At 43.5% G+C, this 15,071-nt stretch overlaps 2 protein-coding genes across 3 annotated transcripts in view; both read left to right on the top strand.

Annotated features, from left to right (window-relative positions):
- arhgap21a (Rho GTPase activating protein 21a) overlaps positions 1-7,970 on the top strand; it is a 101,541-nt gene extending 93,571 nt beyond the window's left edge. For both annotated transcript variants that reach the window (XM_080020005.1, XM_080020004.1), the window contains 3 exons: positions 1,080-1,173; positions 4,323-4,354; positions 5,062-7,970. In XM_080020005.1, coding sequence (XP_079876131.1) covers positions 1,080-1,173; positions 4,323-4,354; positions 5,062-6,699 — 1,764 coding nt within the window. In that variant the 3' untranslated portion in view covers positions 6,700-7,970. The remainder of the gene's footprint in view (positions 1-1,079; positions 1,174-4,322; positions 4,355-5,061) is intronic.
- A 1,904-nt stretch (positions 7,971-9,874) lies between these two features.
- On the top strand, positions 9,875-14,273 carry ggh (gamma-glutamyl hydrolase (conjugase, folylpolygammaglutamyl hydrolase)). The gene is made up of 9 exons (XM_080019930.1): positions 9,875-10,045; positions 10,264-10,372; positions 10,470-10,520; positions 11,242-11,326; positions 11,420-11,558; positions 11,864-11,970; positions 12,856-12,946; positions 13,035-13,169; positions 13,870-14,273. The coding sequence occupies exons 1-9, from the start codon at positions 9,964-9,966 to the stop codon at positions 13,986-13,988; spliced, it is 918 nt and encodes a 305-aa protein (XP_079876056.1). The 5' UTR covers positions 9,875-9,963; the 3' UTR covers positions 13,989-14,273.
- The last annotated feature ends 798 nt before the right edge of the window (positions 14,274-15,071 follow it).

Below are 15,071 nucleotides of genomic sequence, written 5' to 3'. Positions count from 1 at the left end.
GAGTAGATGTCCTCTGGGATTCTATATTGCAACGTAGTAAAATGTTGGCTGCATTCCAGTAAATAAAGACTTTTCTAGTTTTAATCAACACCTGCCTGCTCATAATATGTACACATAACATTATGTCATGTGACGCTTCTGTCCAAAGCCAATTACAATACACTAAGTACATTTGTCAGTGACAGGCAGCTAAACAGTATGTAGAAACAAGCAGTACTAGTAAAGTTAGAGGTTCTTTTGTAATGAAAGTATTAATTAGTTCATTAATATATGTTTTTGTCAATATTACCTTGACTTAACTTGGTTACTACTAAGAACTTCGGTAGCTGTGTAGTTTCACCATGCTGTCAAAAAACTTTGTTATGTTACAAGAACTGTCTTGTAGTGAGCTGTGTTATTCATCACACGTTGGAAATTAATTACTTCATAATTAAAGGTGTAGTGTGTAGAATTTAGAGGCATCTAGCGGTTGCAGATTGCAACCAACTGAATATACCCTTCCCCATGGCGGTGCGACCGGCAGCCTCCGTGGAAGAGGCGGTGGCCGTGAAACTCGTGGGAGGCCCATCTCTAGAGTGATGTTTGATTTGTACGTTCTGGGCTACTGTAGAAACATGGTGGCCTTAGTGAAGCCTACCCACCCATGTACATAAAAATGGCTCGTTCTAAGGTAAAGAAAACATGATTCTTATTTTCATGGGATTATACACTAATTAAAACATACTTGTGAATATTATTTTCTGTCCTCTAAATTCTACACACTGCACCTTTAATATCTGTAGATGCTTAGTCTTAAATTCAAATTGAGGTTAGAATTTCAGGTCTTACTTTCAACATTAACATTACATCACTTCCCTTCATATTTACCTAGAGGAAACCGTTCTAACCGTATAACATTTAACTACCATACCTGCAAGACACCATGTAAATACATTAAAGAAAACCCCCTTAAAGAATCCAACTTATCTGTTAAAAAGGGTATTTCAAAGCACAAAATTGACAATAGGATTCTGTTGAATGATGCTGGAAAGCGGTAATAACTAAACATCACCATCTACCTTCACCATCTCACCTCGCAGGAGGAGAGCGCTGTGGAGTCGCAGCCGCTGCCCAACATCGATCACCTGCTCACCAACATCGGCCGAACGGGGACGTCGCAGGGAGAAGTATCAGGTAACACGCTGCTCCGACGGAGGTCCGCCTTCCTCTGACGCCCCCCAGTTCATCCAGTGATGTCAGGCTCGTGCAGAGAGATTGGAGGAAGGTTCTCCATGGAAAGCCATTTTGGTTTTCCTTGTGGTATTTGTACACAGAAGTTGAGAAAATGTGTATGTATGCTACAATTTGGTAACACTGTGGATATTTTTTCATTATAGGTGTTAAATTTAACTGTGAGCATGTTTTATGATACTATCTGTAAGCACTCACAGCGATTTATTAGGGGTTATGAAGTCAATTTGTGACGCAATTAATCTCTATAGCGACAGATATTGTTTATGCACTTCAACGCCACAGAATCAACTTCTGTCTATAATGCAAATTTTCCTCATTTCATGGAAAACAGTTTCCACTCGTTTGAAATGAGTTGAGGGTGACAATTAACCCCTTTGGCTGTGCTGTGACAGCTGGAGATAAATACAGCTGCAGCTCATAAAGTGTGTTTGCAACTGGTACTTCATTGGAGTGCTATTATCTGTACTGAAATGAAACAGCTGCTAACTCTGGTGACAGCATCATTCACTTTCACTCCATTCTATCTCCACGAGCCTGTGATTAGATCTAACATGTTTTAAAATGACATTGATGGATGATGCCCTGCCTCCTAAACCCGCCATCTTGATGCTTTCGACTGTTGCCGTTGAATAGGAGGGGCCTGTGCAGTTTTCCTGTGCGTCTTCATTTTTTTCTCGAGTGTTTCCCCCTAAAGATCTTTTTAGTGGGAGAGTTGTAAGAATTTAGGATGTTTTAACTTTAACTTTCCACGGCTTACAGGTAGCGGGTTGAATAATTAATATTAAATTGGCACACATTAGAAATTCTCATTTCATGGACAAAATGATTAACAATCAGGAAACAGAAAAGTTAAGTTGTTAAAGATTTCACGGCGCATGCCCCGCCCACTAAGGGAAAACACTGTTTCACCAAAGTTTCTTTGGTGTTAGAAACATTAACCCTTGTCCTTATCCCCCATTATATGACCCCTCAGCCCCTTAATTCCAACTCTGCTACTCGGTTGTGTGTTATTTCTAACTTAACCTCTTCCCCTTCTTAGAGTCGCACTAACTCTGCCTGTTCTTTCCCAAAGAAGACCAAACAACATAAAAAAAGCAAATGTGTTTAAAGCCACTTGTGATTCCTCTGTCTGTAGTGAGGCTCTGTCGGGTGTCCTAGAAGCTTTCCCCCTCTCCCGCATTCACACATACTGATCTTGACACAGGCCAAGTGGGCGGAGCCTATCACACCGTGATGTCACTGATGGACTCGATAATGTCCGTGATGGACAGCTGGGACTGTAGGCGGAAGGAGGACTGTTGCCCACAGTGTAGCTGCCTTGTCTGCAGGAACCCGCAGCTTTTTTAAAAAGCGAGGAAACCAAAAAAATAAACAAACACATCCGAGGGCGACGGAAATAACAATTAATCAAGGACGGCAAAAAAAAAATGGCAGAGCAGCTACGTGGTACTGCAAAGTGTCCGGTGGTGGTGTGGGTGTTTCTACCGTAGTACACACAAACCCAGAGCGGTGCTACTGTCTGAAAGGCTCTTCGCTGTCTCTCCTCACTGTCTTGCAAGCTTTCCAACAGGAGAGATAGCATGGTATGGACCCAGCCCCGAGGCTGCTACCTCACCAGTCACTGTGCACTCTACTGTTGTGTCATCTGTCTCTAAGGGGCGTGTAGGGGGGCTCGGCTTTGGCCTAAAAGTAATTTAAAAAGTGGGAAATTAGTGCTGGGCGATATGGTCTAAAAATGGATGGTGTTTTTGCTGTATGACAGTTTAAGGTGCATGCTGCGTCCAGAATGGTATACTTGCCCACTATTTAGCAGAGGTGGAAAATCCAGGTTCAGATAGTTAAATTCCACTCCGGGATTTTGACTCGACCGTATGGATTTGCTTATTAGTCTTAACCAAATCCCTAGAGATCCAACTGAGTGAAATCAGCTGCTCCAGTGCAACCACAGTCAAACGCAGTTCACCATTTTGAATGCAGCCCGAGACCCATTTGGACAGGTTTAAAACCTGGGTTTCTTCGCAATAATTAATCACGTATCGCGCAGCACTAGTTGAAATGAACGGCGATTCATGTGCAGAGAAGAATCTAAGCAGCAGCAGTGGATTGAATGTAACTGTCTTTGTTCCCCGTGCTGACATTCTCTCTCCCATGTAGCGTCCTCTCTTTTCATAGTAGCATAGTAGCCCCTCTGGGACTCCCCTGTCACCTCCGCTCTTTTGGTTTGCTCCATAGGCGTCTGACGTCATCATCACCACGTGTCAGTGTTGTCACACATTCACCGTCTGGTCCTCAGTTGAAGTCATTATTTGTCTCTCAGTGCTTTACTGTGTTTACTTTAAGACATTAGGATATTGTTTTTTATCGACTAGAGCAGGGGTATGCAAACTGTGGTCTGCTGCCCTCTGGGGGTACCAAAAGGGGCCTGCAGCCAAGTCGTTTTACATAAGATTTTTTTTTCCCACAAAATATATTTAGTCAATTTCACTAATGTTGGAAGTGGGACTTGCCACTCTTTTCAGTTAAAGTGAAATGCAAAACCACACTGCAGTATATCATAGGATATCAAGTATATATATATTTGCCATTGCCATTAATGTTTGGGAACCCCTGGACTATACATAAACCTCTTCAGTCAATTAGTTTGTGTAGGGTAAGATTTCCTCTTAACTTACTATTTCCAAGTCAAGCGCTTTGCATGGCACGTTACCTGTCCGTTGTTGTTTGGTTGTTCATCACACAGCGCACTGAATTTTAATGCCCATTGTCAGCGGTACACTCCTGAGAAAGAAAAGGAAAATACATTCAATTAAAAAAGGTTGATTTAATGTCAGAGTTGGGAAAGAACGCTCACGACCACACTGAGCGGGCGTGGATCACAGCTCATTGTTCAGCATGGCCTGTTGTCCGTCCATCCGTCCTGCTCCGTGTTCCAGCTCTCACTAACATGTCTGAACTCTCTCTCATCCTCCCTTATATTTCACCCTTTCCATCCATTTTCTCACGCCTCACCCCCAAGGTGTTTGTGATGGTCTGTGTCTTTGTTCGTTAAGTCGAGACTTATTTTTTCCACTTCTCTCCGTTTCCTGCAGATTCACCGACTAGTGACTCGGCCAGATCTAAGGTGAGTTTGAAGCGTCATTCAAACCTCTCTGGGCTTTGCTAGGGTAAGACACTAGGAAATAGGAGGTAGGTGACCAGCGTTAAGGCCTCCGCAGGTCAAGGGTAGCACCACCATGCAGCTGCAGAGATGCCAGAGAAAGGTGCGGCCACGTTCAGTTTGTCAACGCTGGCTCAACATGATTAGCAGCCTTCCATCTCAAAGATCAGATACACCTTTGGAGGAGTTTAGATGGGTCTGTTGGATGTCCAGCTGAGCAACGCATTGAACTCGACTCTTCATCCCCAACAAGCAGATATTCTGCAGCTTGAATCACAGTTTGATCGCAGAAGTCAGTGGCCTTTTATCATTGCATCTGAACCACGGCAACATCCACAGGGCTGCTTCAACGCATGCTCCCGCTTGTGCTGCAAGCTTGAAGCTTGGCATGGATACACAACTGTTCTCTGTGCTGCAAGCTTGAAGCTTGGCATGGATACACAACTGTTCTCCGTGTTAATGATGCCCCTAACGATGAATCTCTGTCCACTTCTCTGGTTTGTGGAGCTTCAGAGGAAGGAGCGCGATGCCGAGTGGAGTTTTCAGGCAGGGGTGATAGGGTTCGTCTGTTTGCTCGCCTCGATCATCAACTGCAGAGATAATGTTGTTTTGTCTTCCTCTCTCTCTCTCTCGCTCTCTCTCTCTCGCTCCCCCCATGTCTTTCCCCTCAGGGCTCCTGGGGCTCAGGGAAGGACCAGTGCAGCCGAGAGCTCCTGGTCTCCTCCATCTTTGCTGCAGCCAGCCGCAAACGAAAGAAGTCAAAGGAGAAACCACAGCCTAGTAGCTCGGATGACGACCTGGACGCCATCTTCCCAAAGATGGAACTCCCTGGCCAGAAGCTGAGCCCCCATGGCCCTCAGCCGACCGGGTCCAGTGCTAACACAAAGGAACCGATCCAGGTGGAGGTGAGGAAAGAGAATGGGAGGACTGGAGACCTGATGCTCAAAGCCAAAAAAGAACACCGGCATTCGTTCCTTCTGAAGGACAAGACGCCACCCCGACAGCCGTCCCCGTCCCCTTCCCCAAAACCCTTGGGCTCCAGTCACCAAACAGCCTCCTCAGGGAAGTCCTCCCTGTCAGACCCTGTCTCCCAGCTGGATGAGAGCACCTCAGACCTCGGGACAATGAGCTCCGGCGCATCAGTGCAGAGGTCGCGGCCTAAGAAGTGGACTTTGGGAGCCGACTTGCCTGCAGTGGGGGTGGGGACGGCGGCCGGTGCGTCCGCAGGCGCGGAGGTGAGCTCCATCACCTCCGACTACTCCACCACATCTTCCATCACCTTCCTAACGGGGGCGGAGTCGAGTGTGCTCAGCCCTGAGCCGCAGGGTGGGGAGGAGGCGGACGACGAGCGCAGCGAGCTCATCAGCGAGGGGCGGCCTATGGAGACTGACAGCGAGAGCGACTTCCCGGTATTCGCCCCGCAGGGCGGCAGCAGCCAGTCCACGCCCCACCCCGAGACCATCCGGGGGGCTCGGGAAAAGGCAGAGCTGACAACTGAGGGCGACGCTCTTCCGAGGCTGGAGGCGCGGCGCCTCTTTCCGTGCCATCGTCTCATCGAGTGCGACACGCTATCCCGGAGACGCTCCCTGAGGCAGAAGACTGACAGCGAGTCGTCGATGGAGGCTGTGTCCGGCAGCGGCGAGAGTAGGGCGGAGTCGTCCACACGGCTATCCCGGGTGCTGGAGGTGATGAAGAAGGGCCGGTCCACCGGCAGCCTGAGCTCCTCGTCCCGCAGCGAGCCAGAACGGGCCGAGCCCGCCTGGCGCCTCAAGATCACGGAGAGGCTTAAGCTCCGGCTGAGACCGTCCGCCGACGACATGTTCGGCCTGGGCACGCAGAAGAGCCGCGCCCCTGACGCCCGCAGCAAAAAGAAGAGCATCCGCCGGCGGCACACCATGGGAGGGCAAAGGGACTTTGCTGAGCTGGCGGTCATCAACGACTGGAGGGAGCAGGGTGGGGTGGACCAGGCAGCCGAGTTGTCAGCCATGGACCGCCTGAAGCCCAGATGCTCCTCTCAGGACTTGTCCATCCGGGACTGGATCTCCAGGGAGCGCTGCCGGGCGGGGGGCTCCGAGGTCAGCATGCCGGTCGCCCCAAGAGCTCTCCCCGATGATGACCCGCTAGACGCCCAGGACCCGCCCTCCCAGAGACCCTCTCCCTCAGCCTCCCCGGGGCCGCAGCCCACAGCCGAGCGGGTCAACGGGAATGGACTGCCGAGCAAGAACAAAGCAAACCTGGTGGCCGACGCTCACCCACACAAACTGTCCGGCGCGCAGGTGGTCCGGTCGCGGTTCTACCAGTATCTGTGACGCAGAGCTGGGTGTGCACGTGTGTTTGGGTGCCTGTGAGAGATGAGAGATTGCCTGTGTGAACATACGTATGTTGGTATTTTAGCGGAGATTACTGCACAATATTTTTTCTACAAAGTATATATAAGTATATATACTGTATGTATCTGTTGTATATACTCTGTATAGGCATATATGGATTGTTACTGGAGTAAAAGGAAAGAAGCAAGATTTTTGTTTTATTGCATTTAATGTTTGCCAGCTGTAGTGGGACAGACAAAGAAAATGGACTTCCTTATATAAAATCATAACCAAGGTATCACACACCTGAACTCTGGCCTAAAAAAAAAACGTTTTTCTCACAGCAACAAAGGACAGATGAAATGTAGTCTGGGTTCTTTGAAACAGCGCAAAATGACATTTTTAAGGCTCAGCCTGACTTATTGAAGAATCTGTCATATTCTCTGCCCTTTTTTTCCAAGGAATCATGGTCATTTCTTTCTATAATAATAGTTGGTATGAAGAATGTAATACCCGTACGTTGACTAACACTAGTTGCTCATGTTGATAATGTCATGTTAAAAAAACATTACATGTTTCTTTTTGTCTGAAGTATGTGGGAATAATTCATGGCTGCTTTCTGTGCTGTGTACCATAGAACGGTTTTATGGTACAGCCATAACAGCCAGATATTAGCTTGAGGGACTGGACACAATGTTATTTGTTTTTTATGGAATATCAACTGATACGATCTTGTAATGAAATTTTCATACTAAAGTCTGGCATTCTCGTTGCATCCATTTTTTTTTTATTTACAAATATACACTCCAAAAAGTAACATTTAAAAGGAAAACAAATCAGTGTGATTTGTGTCTTTAGCCCCAAAAGGAAAACAAAGTGCCTATTTTTGAATTGATCTTCATGAATAGATTAAGATGCTGTTACCTTGTCGGCAAATTACTGGATTTTGAAATAATGTTATGGAAATCAAATTTTATAAGCATTCCACATTTTATTTTTTTGAAGGGGGGTTTGATTATGCTCTTTCACAGAGAATGTAAAACATTGAATTTATATTTCAATGTTTATATGCCCTGTTATTTGCGCTTGCCCTCCTCTGCCTCCCACGAGCCATGCACGTCCTGGGATTGACTGGGAGAGAGAAACAACAATTGGAACTGCATGACGCCATGTTTTCTGACAGGGAAACATCTTGCCTGTGTTGCTTACAGTAGAACATGGGCACAACGCCTTCCCTCAATAGACACTGGAAATAAATATTCTTTATTAGATGACCGTGTCTGAGTTCTTCTGTTTGATGCAAAAAAAAAAAAAGGTTTTCTTTGTTACTGTACTACATTTTGTCGTGTTGCTTTAGTTTGAAAATAGGATTTATATTTGTAAATGACCAGTTATACTATTTTATTGTTTATTGTAATCAGGGTCTGCATGAGAACTTGTGCAAAAAAAAAAGGTAACGTAGCCCTTTGACATTATGTTATGTAATGATGTTATATCAGGGCACTTGATATGACCCAAATATAAATGTTTGTGTGGTACTTTTAAGGGAGTAATTCAGTGTATTGGTACTTTACCTCACTGGGATGATGCAGTGGCGGCAGTGGGCGGTTTGCAAATCTGACACTAGATGTTGCTGTAACGCGGCTTTCATGTAATCTAGGTTTAAAAAGTCAAATAACTAGTACATATCCAGCGACCTAAAATCCGTATACTTTATATTTTACTCTCTTACTATTTGATCTTTTCCATGTTGTGTACTAAAGATTTAAAAAAATGAAGGGGAAGGTAACGTCACGTTGCTGGAGCAAGCCGCCATATTTGCAGGACCACGCGTCGCGTCGACCGTGACCGTCGCTCGGCGTTTTCTGAGTTAAAAAGATTTCGTATAGTTCGGCCATAACGCGATTGAAAGGGGTGATCCTGTAAAAACGGCGACCGGAGCCCATAGCAGCCACCAAACTTCCCACTATTCCCAATCTTTTGAGCAAGTTATCATTTTAGACTCTTAGCAGCTAGATAACATTGTTTTGTGTAAAAATAAAATAGTTCTAATAATAATATATTCTTACTGTTAAACAAAAGCTTAACAAAACGAGTTGTGTGTTGTTGAGCTGTTCGTGATTGGCCCACTCAGCAGTACGTTATCTAGCCACGAGGCTTTGTTTATCCCTCATTTGCACTGTGACCTGAGCTGAATGACCCTGGTTTGGGTAAAACTTTGGAGGCGATTATCTCAGAAACACTGAGATAACACAACCTTGTCATTAACAAGTCATAGCTTTAGAAACATTTGCTTGATTTGCACAAGTGACCCCTTGTTTGGAAGCTCTGATTCTCCACTTTCAAATTATACAAAAAAAACGCGGTGGGGCATTGTGATTTGCGCAAAACGTAAATATGGCGGAGATATGGGCGGAGCTCGTCAGTCTGGCGTCAAAAACGGATCGCCCGCCATGTAAGTGGTTATATTATATTATATTATATTATATTATATTATATATTATCTGTCCAATTTAACCGTCATAAATAAAAAACAAGTCATTTTGCGGCGCAAACAACCTTTCAGTCACAAGGTAGGAGCTGCAATCATTCAACTTTCGCAAATGAAAATGAAGAAGTGCAAATTTGGGAAGTGCAAAACTTCATTTCATGAGTTGTGTTGTCCATTTAAATGCCTTTTAACTGATCAAATTGACTGGGTGGGCTATGATCTCCAAAATATAACTCTCATGAATGAAACCAAGTTATTTAGAGACATAAACAACTTTTCAATGACAAAATACATATTGCAATCACTTTTTGGCCGACGAGCACTTTTTGGCGCAACATCGAAACAGGGTTGCCAGGTCCAAAAGTCGAAAAACCAGCCCAAAAACGATCAGTGTGATGCGCGAATTCCGATTTTTCGCCGACAAAATTACATTTATTTATATTCATATTTATAGATATTCTTTATGTAATTTGCATGCAAATTAGTTCAACCCATCCCAACCGACACTTTGAAAGCAGCCAAATTCCGCGGGAAGACCGCGGACTTGGCAACACGGGTACGGAAGTCAAGCTGTCGTACGCACACGTCACAAGCCAATAACTTTCGGAGGCTCTGATTGGTCCCGGGGCGGTCGTGTGACCAGCGTGCGAGCGGAGGTTTAATCGGCAAAAACCGGACGTTGTCGCCAGTTTGAGCGGAACGGAGATAACAAGACGGCGCGACGCGTTGCTTTTATATTAATACAGAAAAACCTTTATTATTTAGAAGTTAAAATGTTTTTATTACTTCTCTGCGTCACGATGTCGTTTGTTCCCGTCGGTTCGACTGCCGAGAGGAATGATGCGCCGATTATTGGTAACTCCAACTTGACGACTACGTATTTACGCTAATGTGTTTATTTTACTACCTGTGTATGGTTCAAACTAGCTTTACATACTGTATTTATATTACAGTTTTAAACTATTGTTTCACACAATGTGTTGATTCCACAAAACAACGTCACAAAATAGGTCTCACAATGATAATGAATGTTATTATTATTATTATTATGACGTGGTGTTTTCCTCTTCCAGGCGTCCTGGCGCAGGACTTGTACCAGCCTGCGCCGGGCAGGAGCTCCTACATCGCGGCCTCCTATGTCAAGTTCCTGGAGTCGGCGGGAGCCAGGGTCGTGCCCGTCAGGTAGGCGTGTTTTCCAGGAGCTGTGACAAACAGACGGACAGACGTTGATCGATGGAACGCTCCGGAACTTTGACAAAGTTATTTTCCTTTCCTACAGGATAAACCAGACGGAGAAGCAGTACAGGGCACTCTTCAACTCCATTAATGGGTAATCACGTTGCAGAGATTTGTCATTACTTTCATTCAAAGCATTTAGGGTAAATGTGACGTATAATAGAAAAATTGAAACATTATTGTCACCGGTAAAACGTCATTGGATTGGTCATTACTATAGGGAATGTGAAGCCGAAGTCACGCTTGAGGGATCACTTTAGCAGACGCTTTTATCCAAAGCGACTTACAATTATTCAAACACCGACGGACGCAGCCATCAGGAGCAATTAGGGGTTAAGTGTCTTGCTCAAGGACACTACAGCATGCTAGCAGGAGGAGCCTGGGATCCAACCAGCAACCTACCATCCCCTTGCTCTGCATTTATCTGTTAAAATGCAACTTAGAAATGTTGTTCAGTGAAAAACGGCCACCGAAAATCTTGCATCCATCTTGTGTGAAGCCTCTACCCTTCTTTTTCTCCTCCCTTTCTTAATTTCTGTAAACTTACTATATTTTAGCTATTTCTCTATGTGTTTGAATGGAAGTAAACCTCCAAAAATGGCGACTGGAGTCCATATCAACTCATAGCAACCGTCAAACTTCACATTCTCTGACTGGTTTCTCATTGGATTTTGTATAACGATAGAGAAAAAAAATATTTTATTTCACCTCAAGTGCTTTTTTTTTTTTAAGTTATAGTACTGCCTAGCACCTGTAATTCTAGTTTATTTTTGTACGTAATTGTTTGCGTTGATTCATTGTTCTCACGTCAACAGCGTCCTTTACCCAGGTGGAGGGGCCGATATCGTCTCATCTGGTTACGGGAGGGCTGCGGGAATCTTTTATAAACTTGCTGTAGAGGTAATCCTGCGTTTTATGGAACAGTATAACCAAACATTTATCACTTGAGTTATTTTTAAATCCTCATGTGTTTTTACTTCTACACCGTTCCAGGCCAACCTCAGGGGGGACTTCTTCCCGGTGTGGGGAACCTGTCTGGGCTTTGAGGAGCTCACCTACCTGACCAGCGGGAAGGTGCTTCTCTCACACACCAACACCAGCGGCGTGTCGCTGCCTCTCAGCTTTACCAATGGTAAAAATATATATACTATATATGTATGTATATATATATATATATATATATATATATGTATGTATGTATGTATGTATATATGTATGTATGTGTATATATATATACATGTTGTTGATTTGCAGTGTTATTGTGGACATTTTTGATTTCAGTGCTTTGCTCCAATATTATCAACAATGCACAAATACAACATGGCTGCAAACAAAGACACTTCCATTAAAGCCGGTGAAGTAAATGTGTCAGTAATTTAGTTATTATTATATATATTCTTTTTGATCGCCCCTTAACTTATTTGGGCTCCCCTCCAGAATCCCGTGCCAGCAGGATGTTCAGCGGTTTTCCGGCGTATCTACTGGAAGCCATGGGAACCAAGCCGCTCACAGAAAACTCCCACTCATGGAGTATCACAACAAAGGTAGGGGATCAGTAGTCCAACGACCTGACACCAGGGAAGCGCCGCTAACACTTCAAATTATATTATCGTATATATTCCAATATACAGACACACTTTAAACCATGTGGCTTCCTAAAATACATATTTTAGACTTGCCTTGAGCTTTGTGGCCATTTAAGACGGTCATAGACAAGAGTATGTTAATGTATTACAACTATAATACAAAGCTAGGGCCTTATTTTATTGAAACAAAATGATAATATTCAATAAAGAAGGATAACTTGAGCAAATTTAAGGGGAATATTAAACTAATGTTAGAAATGTTGCGATAAATGTAATTTTCCACCAGTCGAGCTGAGGAAAATTAACTGTCTGACCAGAATAAGTATGTTCCAAAGTCATCATCAAAAGATTTTATGCAATAGATGATACACATTTATTATTACACAATGACAAGGAACATTGCACTTGAGTCATTGGATCAACTTGGAAAAATGCTTTTGTGTCATAAATCAATTTGTTTTATGTATTCTCAATTTAAAATGTAGAAATGAAGATGCATATTTCAAGTTAAGAACAGCAAAAGGATATATTGGTTCAACAAATTAAATGATCGAATGACTCCAGTCCAATTAGTGCACTGTTATAAAATAATAATAAAGCATCATGAAAGGGCACTTTACACAAAAAAGTTTTGCAGGTTATACTATAATAGTGGCATAAAACTAACAAAATAATTACATTAACTCTTCAACTAAAATGCCTCGATCCTGACGGCCCTATAGTGGTTCTGTCAATTACAGGCTATATACTTATATATACTATTGTATTATGTTTACTTAAAAACAAAACAAAAAACAGTGTAGCGTGTATGGCCTGACCTCACACACACACGTCTCATTTCAGAACTTCAATGATAACCCAGAGCTGAAGGTGTTTTACAAAGTTCTGTCCACGAACACGGACGGAAGGACGGAATTTGTGTCCACGGTGGAAGGTAAAAGAAGGCGATGAGTCACATGACCCCATCCAAGGGGCCGACCTCCCGTTCAGCGTGCTCCCTCCGACCCCCCACCTCTCTGCAGGGTACGACTTGCCCATCTACGGGACCCAGTGGCATCCAGAGAAGAACGCCTTCGAGTGGAAGAGGCCCTACATCGCCCACTCGCCCTCCGCCGTCAGGCTCACCTTCTTCATGGCCGACTTCTTCGTCAGCGAAGGTGGGGCTGCCGCGCAAACCGTGGACCTTGAAGCCCATTTTGGCAAAAATCTGGGTGTAGAATAGCATGAAAACCGCTCTGCTTTTAAATGTTAAGCCTTAAAAAAATCCATCAAATCTTAATCAGGAAGGTAACAATATAGTCACGTGTTTTGTTGTATTTTGAACATGTGATATCAAATTTTTTGGAGAATGACTTTTTTTTTTTATTTCCAGTTCATCAAGAGCATAACATTGGCCAAAGCAGGTCGTTTGTAGGAAGCGACGCAACTTCCTGTTTCTAGCCTTTTATGTTAATGTGGATGTGAAAATGCACGGTTGCCACCATTTCTTTTTCCGTTTGGGTGTGACAAAGATATTGAGTTTCTCATTTTTAAAAAGGAGATTTTACTTTTTTTTTCTCTGAAAAGTTTGCCCATTGAACTACATTTAAGTCAGAAGTTGCAGCAGAGTGGTATGTTTCTCAGTCGCAAAGGGTTCAGCGATGTTGAGCAGTTGTACAAGATGGGAAGAAACATTTTAAAAAGGTCTGAATTGAAATATATAGACAAATACCAGCCCAATTTGTATTTCATTTATTTGCTTCATTTACCTTGAGCTTGAACTTTTTTGTTGTAAGCTGGAAATCACACGAAGCAGCCTTGCTATCAGCAAACTGTAAACAGGTTTGTTGTTGTTGTTGTTGTCCTTTCCCTTCACAGCCAGGAAGAGTTCCCACACATTCGACAGCGAGGAGGAGGAGAGGAACGCATTGATCTACAACCACAGACCCGAGGCGGCCGCGCCCAAATCCATCTTCGAGCAATTATACTATTTCTGATTTTTCTTTCCACAAGTTCAGTTTGACTGACACTTTGTAAATACGGGACGACGCTTGAATGTTTACAGATAATCCAACCAATCAGAGCAGATGCGGGGGGTTGAGAAGGAGAGACGGGAGTGCACGGAGCCGCAGCCAGGAACACACAACATACCTATTTTACTTTTCTTGTAGGTTTTAGGTTTTTAGGCTGCTAGGTTTTTAGTGTATTTCTTATTTAAATTATTATTGTAATTTTTTTTTTTTTACAGTGATCAAGAGTCATATAAAAGATAAATAATCCTGTCTCGTGCATGGTGTCGCACAATTTCTGGTGTCAATTCCCACTTGTGTTTTCGTGACAAAAGGTAGTTTGGAGTCCCGACAGACTGCTCTGGGATTCCTCCTGGTGAGAGATCTTGTAATGTGTGACCCACCCCCGGCGCAGACCAGTCATGTAGTTTGAAACCACAACGACTTAAACATTCCTGATCACAAGACAGAAGGTTGTGTAGTGTGAACTGCACTGTGATCTGACCACTTTGAAAGTGGTGTAGTGTGTCCACGGCTTAACTCTGCACCACAGTAAAGTCATGCAGTTTATTTGTAATTTAGACACAAGCAACATTTGAGAAACTGACATTTATTGGTCATTTATCAACGGTCATGCAGATGTTATGACAACATTGTTCAGAACAACTAGAACAGTCCATGACGTTCAGAAAATAAACTGCATGACTTTACTGTGGTGCAGAGTTAAGCCGTGGACACACTACACCACTTTCAAAGGCACATTTGTCATACCCAACACACTGGTGTAAAGTAACATAGTAAAAATACTTTACTGTACTTAAGTATTTTGGGGAGTATCTGTACTTGAGTTATTCTATTTCTTTTGGGTTTTACTTTTACTCTTGATATATTTCCCCTGAACTCCTTCATTACTCGCGACAAGATGGAACAGGAGGAGAAAGTGAAGCCAGTTCTCGCCATTTCTCACTTTTGATGCCTATATGGCATTAATACTTATTTGTATGTTTAATATCAGTTTTAGACTTTTTCTCAAGTAATATTCACATGAGTGACTCACTTTTACATGAGTAT

This window comes from Zeus faber (genome assembly GCF_960531495.2).
Source record: "Zeus faber genome assembly, chromosome: 19".
Taxonomy (NCBI): Eukaryota; Metazoa; Chordata; class Actinopteri; order Zeiformes; family Zeidae; genus Zeus; species Zeus faber.
The sequence above is the reverse complement of the archived record's forward strand: the minus strand, read 5'-3'. Positions and strand labels throughout refer to the sequence as shown.